Source organism: Rhinatrema bivittatum, chromosome 4 (genome assembly GCF_901001135.1).
Source record: "Rhinatrema bivittatum chromosome 4, aRhiBiv1.1, whole genome shotgun sequence".
NCBI lineage: Eukaryota > Metazoa > Chordata > Amphibia > Gymnophiona > Rhinatrematidae > Rhinatrema > Rhinatrema bivittatum.
The window spans coordinates 235792858-235811756 of record NC_042618.1 but is presented as its reverse complement, the minus strand read 5'-3'; the positions used below and the strand labels follow the sequence as shown (position 1 = coordinate 235811756).

Genomic DNA, 18899 nt, shown 5'->3' with positions numbered 1-18899 from the left:
TCCTCGAGACCGGCTATCGACGTATAATACTGTTTTCAGGGTTAGCTCATCTACCATTAGAGGCAAAGTAAAGTCTGTTTCAAAAGACACAAGTTGATGCCAGATTATCATCATTGAGCAGGAAATCATCTAGCCCTGTGAAAGGAGGCACTTCACGTAATGACATATGCTTCACATTTTTTCTTCAACTATCTCTGTGTGGCAAAAGCCCTATTAAGCAGAAATCAGCTGCTTTTTGATGGTGATCAGATGGCACAGCTTGAATCCACAGCTGCTTATCATTCTGACAAGGCTGATGAATTTGTTAGTTCTTCAAGTTCACCGGTGTGTTAGGACAGGAGTGGCCAACTCTGGTCCTCAAGAGCCACAGACAGGCCTGGTTTTCAGGAGCTCCATAATGAATATGCATGAAATAGATTTGCAAGCACTGCCTCTGTTGTATGCAAATCTATCTCATGCCTATTCATTGTGGATATCTTGAAAACCAGGCCTGTTTGTGGCTCTTAAGGACCTGAGTTGGCCACCCGTGCATTAGGAACTAGAAGACTTCTATGACTCAGGCATTAGGCTGCTGATTATTGCTCCAAATTGCATTTTTGCAAAATGTCTTGCAAAGACAAGTTTATTTGGTGAGACACTGGAAAGACTAGTTATGTATCTAGATGAATCAAAACTACAGAGACTTCCTGAGGATAGGATAGGGTGCCAAAAAAGCTAGAACAAATGTTTTACAAAGAATGGATTCATATTACCAGAGACTAGTAGTTCTTAGATAGCATTCAAAATGTTTATGCCCTTCAGTTGTTTTCTCCAACACCCAACACATTTACGGGTTTTTTTAATCACCAGCAAAGACAATTGCTGTACTTGTAACATGAAACAAATTAATAAAGCTGAGAGTATTATGTCTTGCTCCATTTCAAGAGCAAGAGCAAGGACGTTAGTCATTATATTTTGAAATTCCAAAAGATATTTAAAAAAAAAAGGGGATTGGCCCTTACAGACCAATTCTGGATTTCATATGGGTGAATCTCTTCACTCGGTCATCTTGTCAGTAAGAAAAAACAAGTATCTGACTTTGCTAGACCTATCAGAGGAATAAATTAAAATAGACCATAATACTGAATGCTGAATTGCCATTAAATAATATGGGGTCAGCAATCTTATTTTGCTCTCTTCCTAAATTCCATATTGAGTTTATGTGTTTTGTCTTTGGTTGGAGTCACAAAGAAAACTTTAATACTAGAGGTCTGGTTTTCAAAAGCATTTACATGTTTAATGCTGGATGTTACACATATAAAAGCACTATACCCATGGAAGTGGACTTTTGAAAATTGATATAGCATATGCCTTTGATTTGTCAGTAGGTATCTGCCCACATTAGTTGCGAAAATTACTACAATAGCATGTTACATTTGCATGCATAATTCCTTTAAAAATTCACCAGAAAATAATGGTAAGGTTTATGTTGGTGGACAAACTCCCTGAATGTGCAGAGGGGAATATCACAAAAGTACCCAGATTGGATCTTAAAAGACAACAGATGCCTGTTTTAAGAGATTGGGGTGCACTTTGCCAGGACCATTATACTCAGGGTTGAGCAGTCTCTGCTCTCTGGCCCTTGGTGAGGTATGCCTGGTGAAATGGTCTGTCATGACCAGAATGTTTTCTTTACCCTGGGAGTCCATTTCTAAAGTCAAGAAGTCTATACACACCAAGTCCATAGGTGTGTATAGTCCAGAGATGGCAAACTCATAATGTTTACCATCTCTGTTGCTCTGTGCAGTAGGGTCTTTCTTTTTATACGGTTAGTACATTGCCTACAATGCTTTTCAATGTCTTGTACTTATTTAGGCCAAAAAACCTGTCCTTCACCAGTTGTAGGACCCTCTCTGCCCCCATATGCCCCATGTCATCATGGAGAGACTGTAGCACAGTTCTGTGGAATTTTTGTGGTAAACACAGTTGTTTGAGATGACCCGAATTGGTACCTTTCCTTTCTATGTACAGTATCTGATTCCGCACAAATAGACATTCCTACTCTCTGATTAGCAACCCAGTGTCTGGGTAGCTCTGGTAGACTGCTTGTGACCCCAGATATCTCTCCTTGACCTTAAGCATATCACCAATTAAGGGATAAGTCTGTTGTACTTGTCGAATGTACTGCAAAGTCAATCTTGGCATGTTAGTGGAGACCAGAGACACAACATCACAGTAGGCAGGAGGAATGCTGTCGGGGTGATCCCCAAGCTGACTGCAGCATGACATAAATTCTCAGTATCACCTTCACTCCCATTCCCTGCCTGGTTACACACTGCTGCCACTCCAGACTCTGATAAACTGTACCAATCCCTCTGGGTAGTATCACTCCTGTGAGGCTGTTTGCACTTCCACCGGTACTGCAAACTGAATTTGTAAAGGGATAATGCTACTAACCACCGGTGCCCAGCTGCATCCAATTTTTCAGTTTTTAAACATAAGTCAGTGGATTATTGTCTGTTTTCACCTTAAACTCAACCCCATATAGGTAATCCCTGAATTTGTCCACAACCGCCCACTTAAGGGCTAAGAACTCCAGTTTATGAGCAGGGTAGTTTCTCTCAGTTTTACTCAGACTGTGGCTTGCATAGGCCACAGGTCTTAGTCCTTCTGGATGTGGCTGATATGAAACTGCTCCTAAGCCCTCCAGGCAAGCATCTTTATGCATTTCATAGGGTTTGACTGGGTCAGCAAAAGCAAGTACTGGTGCATTACACAGACACTGTATGGTCCTTCTAAAGGCAACCTCTTATGCCAAAGGACTCTGATACCTTGTAATATTCCCTTTTATCAGTCACTGTACACTTCTGCTTAATGGATTTACAAACTTTGAATAATCTTTCACAATCCGTATGTAATAACCACTAAATCCAAGGAATGAACGTAACTCTCTGAGGTTGGCTGGACAGGGCCAGGTGGTAAGGGCAGCTATCTTATCAGGGTCTGTGACTACTCCCTCCTTAGAAACAATATGCCCAACATACTTAACCTCAGCTTGACAAAATTTGCATTTGTCCAATGATAATTTTAGGTCTCACTGTGCCAACTGATTAAGTACCTTGAGTAGCCTTTTTTCATGTTCCTCTAGGGTTTTCCTGAAGACTATCATGTCATCCAAGTATACTAGCACTTCTAATAGATTTATGTCCCCCAAGGTCTTCTCCATTAACCTTTGAAATGTAGCTGGGGCACCTGAGACCCCCTGGGGGATTCGGTTAAATTAGTAAAATCCTAGTGGACATATAAATGTGGTTTTCTCCTTGTCAACCTCGCTCATGGGTATTTAGTAATACCCACTGCATAGGTCCAGGGCATCCTCAACTCATGGTGTAGTATGCTGGTCAGATGTGGTCCTGGAATATAGGGTATGGTAATCAACACACAGTTGTACCGTCCCATCCTTTCCCCTAACAACTACAATGGGGGAGGCATAAGGACTATGTGATTCAGCGATAATCCCTGCCTGAGCTCCTCCAGATGTCTTCTCACATCAGCTAAGTCACCTGAGGTTATTCTCCTTGATCTTTCCCAGAATGAGGTGTCATCTGTAAGACGTATGCGATACTCTACACCCTTTGCACACCCTATATCCCACTCAGACCATGAGAACACACTAGCATGTTGTGCTAATTTTTTCTGTAGTCTGGCCTTCCAAGATGGGGGAATCGGGGAGTCCCCAAACTGGAAAACATTCAGGTTAATAGTCTGGGTACACCTCCCTTTAGGTTCTATTCTTTGCACAGCCTCCACTCGGCTTACTGTGGCCACTCTGATCCCTGAGGATAACTGGACACAGTGGTTAGACTCATTCTGCAGCCTAACAAAAACTTTCTGTGTCCATCCCCCATCTAGAGTTAGTACACCATTCTGCATCAGTAACCCTGCAGGCAATTAGTCTTCTGATGGGGCCTCAATTATCACTGTGATGTGTGCAAAGGTGGCATCGACTGTTAAGCAGTTATTTAACTCCTTCCACATCTCCTGGGGGTATTTCAATAGGAGTTTTGCTCCTTTGCCATATCTCCCCATTAAATCCAGCACCTCATTTCTGTGCTGTCCCCCTACAAAGTATGCTTGATACCGGTCTTGGCCGCTCATGGCCTCCTGGCATGCCAGTACCAATTGGCCAAATGTGCAAATTGGTACCTAAAAGTACTGGGATATGGGTTCCAAACTGGGAATCTGGACATACCAGCATCAAAGCTTCTAGATGATGGACTACCCCAGTAAGGTGTTGAGGAAACTCCACTGTTACCACTATATAGCCCTCATAAGGACAACTATGGTTATTTATGCCCCTCAGCTCCAGCGCCTGCAATGGTTGGAGTGGGACGTGTGACAACCTAGCATCATAGAATCTGTGATATACAAGGAAGACTTGGGACCCACTATCCAATAAGACATGGATGGCCACGCCTTCAATTCAGATTGGGACAGTTGTTTTGGGTGCCATTAGCCCCCTCTGGCATAGGGTCTCCTGTCCAATTGGATGGGTTCTGGGGTGACTGAGAGTTATCGACATATAGGACTCCTGGGTGTTCTCCTTCTCTGGATGTTCCTTGGCTCCTCTGATCTTAGGAGGCCCCCCCCCGGGGGAACCTATTATAGTGCCCTGGCTTCCCACATCTGTGACACACACCAGAATGCTTAGTGTTTCTTCCTGATGCGAGCACATTATTTCTGTATTGTCTGGGCAGTTCTTCCCCCCTCTAGTTCCTCTGGGAGGGAGCAGCCCTCATTGGAGAGTTGAGTCTGGTCTGAAGGGCCTCCAGTCTTGACTCCAACTCATGGATTCTAGCCTGGTACTCCTTCTCTGGGATTGAGGTGGGTTCATGGTACCCTCTTCCACTCTTTTGTTCCTGTGGTTTCTGAACCATAGCAGGGGTTTTTGGATGATCCTGGAGGGTCTTAATCTCTGGTACTATTCTCTTTTCCAATCTGAGGTGGGGTCCGTCTTTGTTGGGGTGAATTAGAGAGCTCCTCATAGCCTCTCAGTCTTCCTCTTCCCTGATCCCCCTCATTACATACACATCTGAGTATAAGTCTCCCCTGACTATCTGATTAATTCGAGCCCTGACCATGTCCTGTGCCATGATTGCTCCCCTTCTTCACAGCTTTTGGTAGGACACGCTCTAGATGAGGTCCATATTGAGAAAGCTTTTCCCCTGGCCTCTGCATGGTAGTTTTGAAGTGGATAAAGCAATTCTCTTTGTATTCTGTACACATGCCTTCTAAAATATCCAAGGAATCCTGGGCAGTAGCATCAGGTTTGGAAATGGTCAGAGACATTACTGCATCAAGGGCAGGGGCATGCAAACTCTCTACCACCCTCTTCTTTTTTCTCTAATTCAGTGCATTGCCATTCTTGTAGCATCTGAAGGGCTAAGACCATCCAGTGGTCAGATTCCTCCTCTCCTGGTGGGGTGGGCTCAGCTCCTAAGAATACGCTCAGCCTCTTGAGGGCTGCTACCATAAAGTGACTGCAGGCACTTCTCTAACACCTTCCCCATGGTACCAATTAGTGTGTCAGGGGAATAGGCTGGCTGTCCCGCCTGGGATATAATCCCTGCTGCATCCTACAGAGTTTTTCCTTCACTTCTTAATAGGGCCTGTCATTTTTCTTGCCAACTACCAGGAGGCTGGGATAGAATATCTACCCTCCCACTGGGGTTAAGAGGAACAGACACTTTACTCCCCATAGTGACTAAGAAAACAGATACCTCTTCTCCCAGCAAAACTGTAAGGGGTGATTTGTTAGGATCTAAATCCACTGAGCAAGTACAGAACACTTTCACATTCCCCTGTGCATCACCATAAAATCTCCCCCCAACCTTTACTTGCACCAACACCTACAGATCTTCTAGGGCCTGCTCAATGGCAGTTGACTCCATGTCCTCGAGGACACCATTCACCAATATAGCCCTTCACCTCTACACCAATACATCCTTAGCACCCATTTTTCCCCAATCTGCCAGTCCACAGTAAGAAAAAACAAAATTAATCTAATTGATCCTAGCGGTTGCATCCAAAAATTTATGTAATGTCCCCCTGACTGCTTACTTCGAGAGGCATTCCTGGGTCCAGGTCCGACCTGGAGGGGACCCCCCCCCCCAAGGCCAGACTCTGTTGGTCTCATGTTCTTGGTGCATGGTGCCTCCACCTGAGGAAGAAGTATTACTGGGTGGGATTTCCCTCCCTTCTTCCCAGGAAAACAAATGGGACTGTGAACAAGGCTGGCAGTATGTACAATTACAGGTTTATTAAACTATATAAGTATATACGTTTCTACATGACTATGTACATCGCTAAAAGGATGTCAAACAGCACACTTATGTGCTCATGGTTAGTTTCAGGCCACACAACTAAATACATTTCCATAAGGCAGCAAGAACATTTAATGTTTGGCAATTTTGGGTTGTTGGCCCCCACAATATACCACCATAGAATAGAAGGGATCTCTTTAGTTCCCGATTAATCAAGTGTTATTATTATACTCCCCCTTTTTTTTCCCAAGTCTCACCCATGTAAAAAAAAATGCAGCTAGGTTGGTGGGCAGTGTTAGCCTGTGGAGCCCATTGTATCTAAACTGCTGCCATCTCCTAGGTGCTGTTTCCACTCTGCTGAAAGGTCCATTCCATTGCTGGGGTCCAAACCTTCCTGGGGACCTGACTCTACCTCCTGGTTTGTCGCAAGGGCCTACATCCTCCTAGAGGACCTGACTCCACATCCTGGAATGCCACTGGGGTCCACACCTACCTGGGGGACTGCTCAATCTGCCGCTGGGGTCCACAACCTCCTGAGGGACCGCTTCACCTCTGGATCTGCCACTGTCCTTCGGTTCTTCTCCCTTGGTAGAAGGGTTTTCCCTGGCTTGGGTTTACAGCTCCACTAGGCTCATGACTTATTTATTCAGTGATTCAGGCCCTCCACAGTTTCATCTTTTAGTGATTTTAGCTCCGCTAAGCTCATAGCCAGTCATTCACTGTTACCCAACCTGGATGGCTCAACTTCTCTCAGCCAAAAGGCCAAGACCCAAGCAGGATCTTTGAAAGAGATTGTGTGCACACCCTTCCATCCTTCCTGGCCCTTTTCTTTTCGTTGTCTGAAAACTGGGTACCCAAGGGTCTGACTCCCCTTGTTAGTCAGAGTGAGAATCTGTTTGTTTCCTACTCTGTTTTTTCAGTACATTTCTCTCATAAATCCCTCTCTCATTTAGAATTCTCCAATGTAGGTCTTTTCCAGTCAAGGTTCTGTAATTTAGAGTTTTGCTATTCTTTGATTTAAAGTGATATTTCACTGCAAGTTACCAATAGTAGTCCAGGGAGCTGTGACATGCAAATCCCCTATCTGAGTCTCTGAGTCATATATTCAATGGTCATTTAAGCACCTTCACAGTAAGGGGTCTGTTAACCTTTTTAATCTCATTCTGGGTTTCCTGGGCTGGCAGCTCCTGTTACATAGCTGCATTGTCCTCTTTTTTTCTCTGCTGCAGTTCACTTAAATGGTAGCATGCTCTTTGCCCTCCATCTCCCTTGTGAGGTGGGTTTCAGACGAATAGTGGAAACTATAAATGTTTCTAATTTGTTGTATTACAAAGTTATTGTTGCAGCAGTGGAGCAGGCTCCCAGTTTCTCTAATGGGGAAAATACATCTCTTGTATATGATGATTCTTCCTAAATGGCTTTATGTTTTTCAATTGCGTCCCATGTATTTGGCAAATAAGGAAGTAGATTAACTTAATAGAGATATACAAGCATTTTTGTGGAGAGAAAAAGAATGCTAGAATTGCCTTACATGCCTTAATGAAGCCTATTGTGCAGGGTACGTTAGGATTGGTTATATAATTCTTTTTATTATATACCAGTGAAAGTAGAACAAATATTGATTAAGCCTTTGAGGTTGTATTATATATTGCATGCACTGCCTTCTAAGAGGTAGCTCTGTAAGACTTTGTAAGTGAATTCCAAGTTTTCTCCTTATTTGCCTCTTAAGGGTAATAATGAGTTTCCTTCTGGATCACAAACTGGTATTTTTCAGATTTGGCATATGAGGGGTATTTATTTAGTGTCTCATATTGTTGGAGTAGATAAACAGGTATTATCTTTTCAGGCATTCATAGAACAATGTTGGAGGGATAATGCACACCTTTACAGCTATCTTCAAGTTCAGCATTATATTTTTTTTCTCTGAAAAGGTCATACCTTCAGAGACATATAACCAAAAATGTAAAGACAATGATGGATACAGAACAAGAAGAGTTTCACATGGTTTCATAGTTTTATACTTCTTTATACTGATGGTATGGGTGACATAGTTCAGAAAGTAGGTTTACGTTTAACCACATGAGTATATCAGACAGGTTTCACAAAGATTACACAAATTTCGGACAGTGTTAAATAGTGAGAAACTAGTATAAATTCTTGAAGACATATTTTATTTCACAGAGCAGGGCATTTAAAGCATCCATTGAACATGTCAATGTCTGTATTGGCTGTAGAATAGAAAGGGGTCTTGTGAAGTGACCCAGTGTTTTTGGGGAAAGGTTTTGAAATAATTGGGAAATTTGCTGGGTCACATTATACTGCCCAACGTGGATATCGTTGTATTTGTAGATATGTCAAGATTCAGAAATTGTGACTAAGGAAAGCCTTTTTTGATTAGCCAGAAAATCTATATTGTTGAATTGAAGAACAAACCTCCCTTTCCCTAATGTAGGGGAGAAATACTTTGCATCAGTTATTAATTATGGCAAAATATGCAGTCACATTTGGAAAGAAAAGAAAGAAAGGGGCATTTTTGGAAATTTGGAACAATTATATACATTCTCTGCTACCTAGAATTAGAAGTTTAGTGACCAATGACAAATGAGAATTGGTTGTTCTTTCCAAATGTATTGTATTAATCTATGTACACTGTCCATGTGATCTGGTTAACATAAAAAACAATAACAATTTCATTTGAGATGTATTGACCAGTGATTTATGCCTAGCCACACATTATTTACATTGTAAAGCCTTATTAAAGTGTCATCTCTACTCATCTAATCATTTCACTAATTCCAACTTTTTTCTTGACAGATTAATTAGTTTTTGTAATGACTTAAATGTTTTATCTAATTGCTTTCCAGTGGAGACTGACAAGTCCTGGAATGAAATTCACAGTGATAGATTCCCAGTTCATCTCTCTTTTCTGCAGTGAGTATCTCTGCCTCAGGATTTAAGCCTTGTACCAAAAGCTAGGATCCATTGAGAGAGCAAGAGGAAATTCTAATCATGTGTTAAAAGCATGTTCTCTCAGCAGTTGTTTACATCTGTTTGCCTGCAAACTACAGGGCAACTAAAACAGTTTTTTTGTAAACCACTCTCCAGGCTTGCTCTAGGGGTACTTTTGAGAATAGGTGCACAGACAAGGAAACGGATCACTTTCTCACTTGCAGTTGTCACTGTAGCCAAGAAACATCTGTAATCATGTATTGTGATCATTTATTGTCATTTTTGTGTTTTTATTGTTTTTGTTTTTAATGGATTTTATTTTATGAATGTATTATGTGAACACACTGGACCAAATTATTTTGGAAAGTTGCAGAATACAAGATTTGTAATAAATAAATAAATAAATAAATAAATAAATAAATACTTTAAGGTGGTCATTTTTAAAGTCATGCGTCTAAAACCTGGTTTGTAAATGGATCTTGGAAAATAGCCCATGCAGATATATGGGATAAAGTATATGTGGAACCCTATTACCCATGTATATTTTAGGCGCTTTTGCAGTAGGTATTTCATGGGGGTAGATTTGGAGTGAGGATAGGACATACACCCAGACTTTTAGATTTTTAAAAGTCTGTGTGTAAATGTACAAGCAAAGATTTCTCGCTGCTAGGAGTAGCTGTAACTTTCTGCCTGTAACTTCTGCGCATGCTAGGGGACTTGACCCCGGTATTTTCAAAGTGATGTTATGCAAATAAAATTGCTCTGAAGGTTAGTGGTAAAGTCTATGTCTAACAGGCACGAGCAGACTTTACTGCTGTGTGTAATGTTTATAACATTATGCTGTAAGGGCCTGATTTTCAAAAACATTTACACGCTTAAAAATGGGTTTTACACGTGTAAATGCACTTTACCCATGCAAATGGGCTTTTGAAAATTATTACAATATATGCCATTGAATTGTCCATAGGATTTACCTGCATAAGTATACTTTACGCCAGTTAGGCTTCTGAAAATTGATATAATACTAATTACATTTACATGTATAAATCCCCTATGAAGGTCATTTTAAAAGGAGTTACACATGTAAATGTAACATACTATTGTAGCAATTTTAAAAAGCCATTTATGCATGTAAAGTGCACTTACACTTATAGACGATTCAATGGCATATATTGTAACAATTTTCAAAAGCCCACTTGCATGAGTAAAGTACATTTACACAAGTAAACCCTAATTTTATGCGTGTAAATGTTTTTCTAAAATCAGGCCCTAAGAGTGTAATTTTCCAACTGCTTACATTGGTGCATCAATTTTCAATGAGAAACTATCCCAGGAAAACTACCCGCACACATTTGCAGCTGCTATTTTGTGTGGATATATTATCCGAGGGGAAAACAAAATGTCTGCATACTTAGGGAAATTGCAAAGTATGAGCGTTAAGTGCAAGCCTCTCCTCCACCCCCACCCCTGGGAATGCCTCCTTTCTGTCTTGCCATGCCTCTCTCGCTTGTCCTCTCACCTTCTTTCCTCCTCTGTTTCCCAGATGAGACACTTATGAAGATGAATGAAATTAAACACATCCCACTGACGGCAGCTAGCCATGAGCACTCACCCATTGCACGACGCCCAGACAGACACCATCCTGTCGACATGCTAAGGCCTGACCCTCGTGACACTTTTTACAAAGGTGAGCTGGGCCCACCTGATATCTTGGGCTGCTGTAGCTCTGTTATGATCCTGACACTTGCAACAATCTTCCAGTGGAGGAAAGAAGAGCCAGAGCAGTGACAGAATTTTACGGTCTGTATTGTCACCACTTGATTCACATCTTGTGGTTCAAGCACTGATATTATCACATATCGATTATTGCAATGCTCCCTGTGGTAGTTTGCTGAAATATTGGATGCGTGTGCTGCAACTAATTCAAAACGCAGCAGTTAGAACATTGTTTGGTCTGCATAGAAATGTTAGCGTTACTCCTTATTTGAAGGACTTGCACTGGTTTCTGATTGCACAAGATCAAATTTAAAATACTAATATTGGTGCGTAAAGCCATTTATGTAGATGAATTCTGTTTGAAAAATATGATAACATGTTATATGCCTAATCGTTTGTTGTGCTCTGCTTCGCAGAATTTGTTAAACGTCCCTTCATTATCTACAGTTCACATGGCCACTTAGGTCTAGGACCAAGAAAACAACAAGGAAGGCTATCGATAATCACTGTGAGGGAAACAAAGTAGAATAGACGCCCGAACTCCGATCAGAACCTTTATTCTATAGAGACGTGATATTAAAATAAGCCCGACTCTGGCTGAGTTTCGCCCCTTGCATTGGGGCTGCCTCAGGGGCTAAAATACACAAACAAATAAATGTAACTCAATAACAATACAAAACTACAATTATATTTGAAAACATAATAAAAACATGTCATATAAGATGACATATAAAATGGCAACATATATACTTGTGTGTAGATCACATTGAACATAGGGTGGTAGTCTAATACGTTACTAATGAGTGAAAGGAAATGAAATTACTAGATAGCATAAACAATATTTGATATTAATCTAACGAGAGAACAGAATTTTGTTTTTACCTGCGTGCAGTCAAAAGCGTATTGAACTCAAGGTGCAGTACAATGAGTACTATGGTCTGTAAGAACATATGGATCTAAAATAATATAATTAAAAAATGTAAAATATATTTTAAAAAATTAAAATTAATTAAAATATGAGGTTCATAAATAATATATGCAGTGTTCAAATAAGCAATTTTAATTATATTAATTTCATAAATGGTGGCTAAAAACATGGGGGTGTTAAAAATAGTTGATTAAAAAATGTACTTAAATAATTAAAAGTAACACCGTGGTGACAAAATTTAGTGCTATATGTGATAACTGTGGAACTCTTTGCCATGGGAGATACGGAATGACTGATTATTTGAGATTTAGAAAAAAGGTAAAAACATTGTTTATGGAAGCTTTTAATTAATGTTTTTAATGTATAATATATTATTTTAATCTGTTTCTATTTATGTATTCTCTCCTCCTGTCTTCTTCAGTTCCTTCTTTGTATAATGTTGATCTTTCCCTTTTCTTTATTCTCTTTATCTCTGCCTCTCTGGCCACTAATCTACATTTCATCCCCCTTATCTCCCTCCAGTTTTCTGTGCCAGTCCTACACCTCGCCAACATTCAACAGCTGCATCCTTTCTCTTCAAAACTCCTTACTTACATATCCTCCTTACATAAGAACATAAAAATTGCTATACTGGGTCAGACCAAGGGTCCATCAAGCCCAGCATCTTGTTTCCAACAGTGGCCAATCTAGGCTACAAGTACCTGGCAAGTAGCCAAACATTAAGTAGATCCCATGCTGCTGATACAATAATAGCAGTGTCTAATCCCTAAATCAACTTGATTAGTAGCAGCAGTTAATGGACTTCTCCTCCAAGAATTTATCTAAATCTTTTTTAAATCCAGCTACATTAACAGACTAACCACATCCTCTGGCAACAAATTCTAGAGCTCAATTGTGCATTGAGTGAAAAAGAATTTTCTCCAATGAGTTTTAAATGTGTTATTTGCTAACTTCATGGAGTGCCCCCAGGCCTTCTGTTATCTGAAAGAGTAAATAATTGATGCACATTTAACCGTTCTGTACTTCTCATGATTTTAAAGACCTCTATCATATCCCCCCTCAGTTGTCTCTTCTCCAAGCTGAACAGCCCTAAACGTTTTAGCCTTTCCTGATAGGGTAGCTGTTCCATCCCCTTTATTATTTTGGTTGCCCTTCTCTTTACCTTCTCCAGTGCAACTATATCTTTTTTGAGATGTGGCAACCAGAATTGTACACAGTACTCATGGTGCGGTCTCACCATGGAGCGATACAGAGGCATTATGACATTTTCCATTTTATTTACCATTCCCTTTCTAATAATTCCCAACATTCTATTTTCTTTGACTGTCGCAGTATACTCAGCCAACGATTTCAATGTGTTATCCACTATGATGCCTAGATCTTTTTCCTGGGTGGTAGCTTCTAATATGGAACCTAACATTGAGTAACTACAGCATGGGTTATTTTTCCCTATATGCATCATCTTGCACATGACCACATTAAATTTCATCTGTCATTTGGATGCCCAATCTTCCAGTTTCGTAAGGTTCTCCCTCAATTTATCACAATCCTCTTGTGATTTAATTACTCAGAATAATTTTGTATCATCTGCAAATTTGATTACCTCACTCATCATATTCCTTTCCAGATCATTTATAAATATATTGAAAAGCATCAGTCCAAGTACAGATCCTTGAGTCACTCCACTGTTTTCTCTTTTCTACTGAGAAAATTGACCATTTAATCCTACTCTCTGTTTCCTTCTTCCTCTCTCATCTTCCACAGTCATCTTCCAGCCAGTCATAACTTATAGCCTTCCCTAGGGCCAGTGTATGGGTATTAGACACCCTAGATGAAACTTACAGACTTGCATCCCCTTCTGCCAGGTCGTGCCATCCCCACACACAATTACAAATTATGCATTTATAATAACAGATTTCACTTGAAAAAAGGACTTTCTGTGGTAAAAATATTACTTATAACATGTATTTACATACACTACTGTGGTGCCAACCAGAAAACCCTACAAAAAAAGTAAAAAGACACTTGGAACCAATATGGTATTAGGCCTATGGAAACTCGTTTTGGGTGTGGGCTTGGCCCTGGGAAATCCATGAGTAAACTGAATTATAATTACAATACAGTAAATCATCAAATTCAAAACACTAACTGCCAGCATTCAAACTGTAGCAGCCAAACCTATGAAAAGCCAACACTGCAAATATTACACCAGGTCCTAAAACACCAATATACCTCCTTACACAGAAATACCTCACCTTGGTCATACATACAGAAATACCTCACCTTGGTCACAGATACAAAATAAAAAGACCATAAAGTATCAATAAAAAACATGCAGAGAAAAACTGAACTGGAAACCACAACAAGTCAGACACTGCATGCAATGCAACAAAGAAAAAACAGAAACATCACCAGTCCTCATAAAACATCAAACAAAAACAATAAATATAAACCATCAATCATAATAGTAAACCATACTAAAAAGGAATATTTCAAAACAGCTGACGAAAAGAGCAGCATCCACTAATTAAAAACTCTTATATAACTTTTCCAAATGGCAATAAAATATTTCTAAACAGCAGATACATCAAATAACATCCTATAATTAAACTAATAAAGATTTCAAAATCTCCTGCTTTCCATACCTATGAACGTTTGATTTCCAGATGTCCTGAGATTGTCGCAGATTAGTAGGGAGAAGGGAGGGGGATTCTTGCCCACAAACTTTCTCCTCTCTCCCTCTCTAACACACACACACTCATTCACTCTCTCATATGCTGAATCAAACACACATGCAAATGTTTGTTCTCTCTCATACTTTCCTTCATACACACACACACACCAACATGCTCATTTGATTTCTCGCTATCTCTTATGATCAATCACAAACACACACATATGTTCATTCACAGTCTCACATGCTCAGTCATACATATATGCTCGTTCTCACATGCTCAATCATACACACACACATTCACTCTCATATGCTCAATCATACACACACAAATACACACACACAAGCTCATTCTGTTGCGCTTGGAGGTGGACCCTTGTCCTGGAGCAGTGTAGAACGGCTCCCTGGTAGGGACCAGGAAGCACCTGCCCCCAGGGGGTGGAGCACAGGAGGAGTCAGAGGCTAGGAAGAGCTTCACCACTGGAAGCCTGCGGCACCCCTGGGTAGACCCCGTAAGCACCCAGGCCGCTTGGACTTAGGTGGGCCTCGCAGGGTCTCCCAGAGAGGTAGTAGAGAGGTGGTCCCATGAGCAGCAAGGGAGCATGGTTGGTCACTAGGCTGTAGGCCTGGAGAATCAGGGAAGGCCAGTACAGCATAGGCGACGACAAGGAAGCACCTGCCCCCAAGGGGCAGAGCATAGGAGGAGACAGAGGCTAGGAAGAGCTTCACCACTGGAAGCCCGCAGTCGCCCCGGGTGGAGCCCTTAGGGACCCGAGCCGCTTGGACTTAGGTGGGCCTTGCAGGGTCTCCCAGTGAGGTAGTAGAGAGGTGTGCCCACGAGCAGCAAGGGAGCGCAGTCGGTCACTAGGCTGTAGGCCTGGAGAATCAGGGAAGGCCAGTACAGCATAGGTGAAGACAAGGCAAGGGGCAAGCCAGAATAAAGAGACGTGGTCAATGGTAGCCGGGATCAGGTTCCGAGGATCAGTCCGAGGAGTATCAGCCAAAGCAGGGGGTCAGATACCAGGAATCAGTCCCAGAGTAGTCAACAAAGCAGGGGTCAGGTTCCAGAGGTCAGACGAGGTCACGAAGGCAGTTAGAGATCAAAATCCAGGCAGCGAGCAGAATGGTCAATGGAGCAGGCAGAGGTCAGTACCAGAGAGTCAGTCCAAAGGTACTTCCTGGGAAGACAGGACAGACAGATGCTGGAACAGAAAGACGCTGGAACAGTAGGACGCTGGAACAAGACTGCAACAAGACTGTGAACGCGGAGGCAAACTAGTACACATACAGTGCCGACCCGATTGCCAAGGCAAGGAAGTGCAGCCAGGAACTTCCTTAAGTAGTACATTCAATCAGGGCGCTCTGTGGAGCTAGGACCCGCCCCTGGCCCTACAAGAGACCGGGTGGTCCGCACGTGCGGCATTAGCCACACACGTGGCTAATGCCATGGAGGACGCCAAACTCCAGCATGAGGCCTGGTGCGCAGTGGAAGGTCTGGCGACCTCCACTGCGGGACGCCAAGGCCTGGAGGAGCTCGCGGCTGCCGCTGGGGAGGCCGACCTGTGACCTGCAGAGGAGCTAGCGAAGTGAGCAGGCCCGTGCGCGGGCCGAGAGTGGACTGCGCGCTCAACACATTCTCTCTCACATGCTCAATCATATATACACACACACTCATTTGCTCTCTCTCTCTCTCACACATGCTCATACACACACACAGGCTCTTTTGCTCTCTCTCACAGATGCACAATCATGTACATTCACTCAATCTATCACACAAACACACTCCTTTGTTTTCTCACACATATACTTAATTATATACACACATTCACTCTTTTGCTCTCCCTCACAAATAAGTTCTCAATCATATACACTCACACATTTGTTCCTTTAATCTCTCTCACATATATTCTCAATCATATACACGTGTGCTCTTTTGCTTTCTCTCACACATATGCTCAATTATATACACACACACACATTCATTCTTTTTCTCTTTCACAAATACATTCTCAATCGTATACTCACACACACATTCACTCTTTGATTTTTCTCACAAATATACTCATTTACACACACCCATTTACTTCTTTGCTGTCTCACACACATTCTCAATCATATACACACACGTGTACTCTTTTGCTCGCTGTCACACATATGCTCAATCATATACACACATATTCACTCTTTTGTTTTCTCTCACAAATACATTCTTAATCATATACATACACTCATTCACCCCTTTGCTCTCTCTCACACATATATGCTCAATCATATACACACATATGTGCTCCTCTGCTCCCTCTCACACACATGCAACAATGTACAATCATACAGACATACATGTGCATGGGCTCTCTCTTTTTCTTTACAGGAGCTGTGCTCCTCCTGACTGGTGGGGGAGGGAGAATAGCAGCCCAATGTTGCTTCTTTCAGCCCCCGGGCCACGTTCTTCCTAATGCCAGGTGTGGGATGATGTGGGGGGCTGAAGGAGGCCAACACTGCAATGCAGATCGCACTCCTCTTGGCTTCCAGGGGTAGGAGGTCAACGCTACTTTCTGCAGCTCCGCAGGCTGTGCTTCTAACTGCTGGAGTGGAGTGGGAGTGTTGATGCTGTTTCTTTTAGGATTCACAGGCTGCTCTGATCTTAATCGCAGGCAGAAGGAGAGGGCGACAGCGTTGATGATTTTTTTGTCCTGATTTGGGCCGCTGCCCCCAAACGACAGCTCTGAGGGTACACGGGACACCAGGAACAAGCACAGTAGCTCTTCTTCCCTCAGGCAGCTCAGTTCTTAAGACCCCAAAGTTGTATTAGGTGAGAGAGATGGAGCCCCTGCTGGATGGTGCCTATGGACAAGACCATATCGGCCATAGGCTAGCTATGGCTCTGCCCACATCACAGAGAGGACAGGGTTTTTTTGTTTGTGTTTTTAAAGCTGTTTACCCGTGTAAAAGAGATGTTGGAAAATTGCACATCCTGTATATGGGTAAAAAGCAACTCCAATACTTTTACCTGCATTTTCCTGGAATTGGGGTTAGTTTTGCATTTTCAAAAGTATACCTATTTGTTTTTGCCAGAAAAAGTATCTGCAGAAAAAGCAGGTATGTATCAGTGTGGGTACTTTTTCCCCCTAGGCAATTCTCAAAACTGAGAATGGATGAACAATCTGAGGGGAAATGTACCTGGGGGACTTTGCACCTCCCCACAGTTTTAGAAATTGCTCATTAAGGGTGTGGTATGGCCAGTGACCGGTTCACACACACACACACACACACACACACACACACACACACACACACACACACACACACACATCAGGAAGCTTCTGGCTGTGCAATAGTAACTTTTATTTATAGTGAGAAGTGATGTTCAGCACAAAATGGCATCCAGCCTTCAGTTCAGTATAGCAGTGCACTTTAAAGTATTCCAAGACTGAATAGTTCTCAGTTCGAGAAAGAAGCATATTCAAGTTCAAACGGTCCTTACATAAGATCACCCCCCTCACAGGTAACTGGTCCGGGCATATGGGAACTCCTGATTTCCTCCCAGGGTCTCCAATAAGCTGTCTATGCCCTTAGGTTTTATGCTCCAGGGCTGGGTTCCTCCCTCCTCCCATAATCCCTTGGGACGCCCCAGATTAAGGAGGACTAGGCAGGTTACCTGAGCCTGGTCCATTAAGGTAGATTGAGGGAGTTGTCTATGCACTCTCTCACATACCTTCCCCCTCAGCTCAGCCTTGTCGGGCTGAGCGTTCCCCTGTCCAAGAGACACCCCTTTTGACAGGGAACCCACTAAGGCATATTCGCCTTTCTGTGGCCTTAGCTCCTAGCTAATATAGGTCCATGGATGTTTTGGTCCAAACTGAAGCAACTCCATTTTCCTTGCCTCCTCACGAGTTTTACTGGCCTTCTCTGGTGCTTCTTATAGCCATAGCGCTCTGCGAGGTTCCACTTTCCTCTGCGGGAGTGGCACCCAGGTAACCACCTCGGCTTTATGATTCTGTAGACGAACCTTACTCTATACCAGGATGTAGCTATCCTGACGGCATTGCCACTGGGGCTTACTATGTTTCGCATCCTTCTGGAAGAGGTCCAGGTCCTCAAATGAAAAAGGCTCCTGAGCCACCAACACCCCAGGGTCGTGTCTCAACAGCTCCATTGTATATGGACCCAAAAGGGCCTTGAAATCCCGGCAATCCTGTCCAATGTTCATGGGCTAGGACAAGCCGGGCAGTACTCCGATCTCCATCATCCCTTGACTAGTCGGTGTCTTTAGATATATGCGGTTGGTGGGACACTTGTGATGGTCCTCGTGAACACATGTCACTGTCAC

The 18899-nt window shown here is 42.4% G+C and overlaps 1 protein-coding gene across 1 annotated transcript in view; it reads left to right on the top strand.

The window, feature by feature from the left end:
- The window catches only part of B4GALNT3 (beta-1,4-N-acetyl-galactosaminyltransferase 3), a 397614-nt gene that overhangs the window by 312296 nt on the left and 66419 nt on the right, over nt 1–18899 (top strand). Inside the window, exons 9-10 of the mRNA XM_029599934.1 lie at nt 9167–9233; nt 10795–10938. Coding sequence (XP_029455794.1) covers nt 9167–9233; nt 10795–10938 — 211 coding nt within the window. The remainder of the gene's footprint in view (nt 1–9166; nt 9234–10794; nt 10939–18899) is intronic.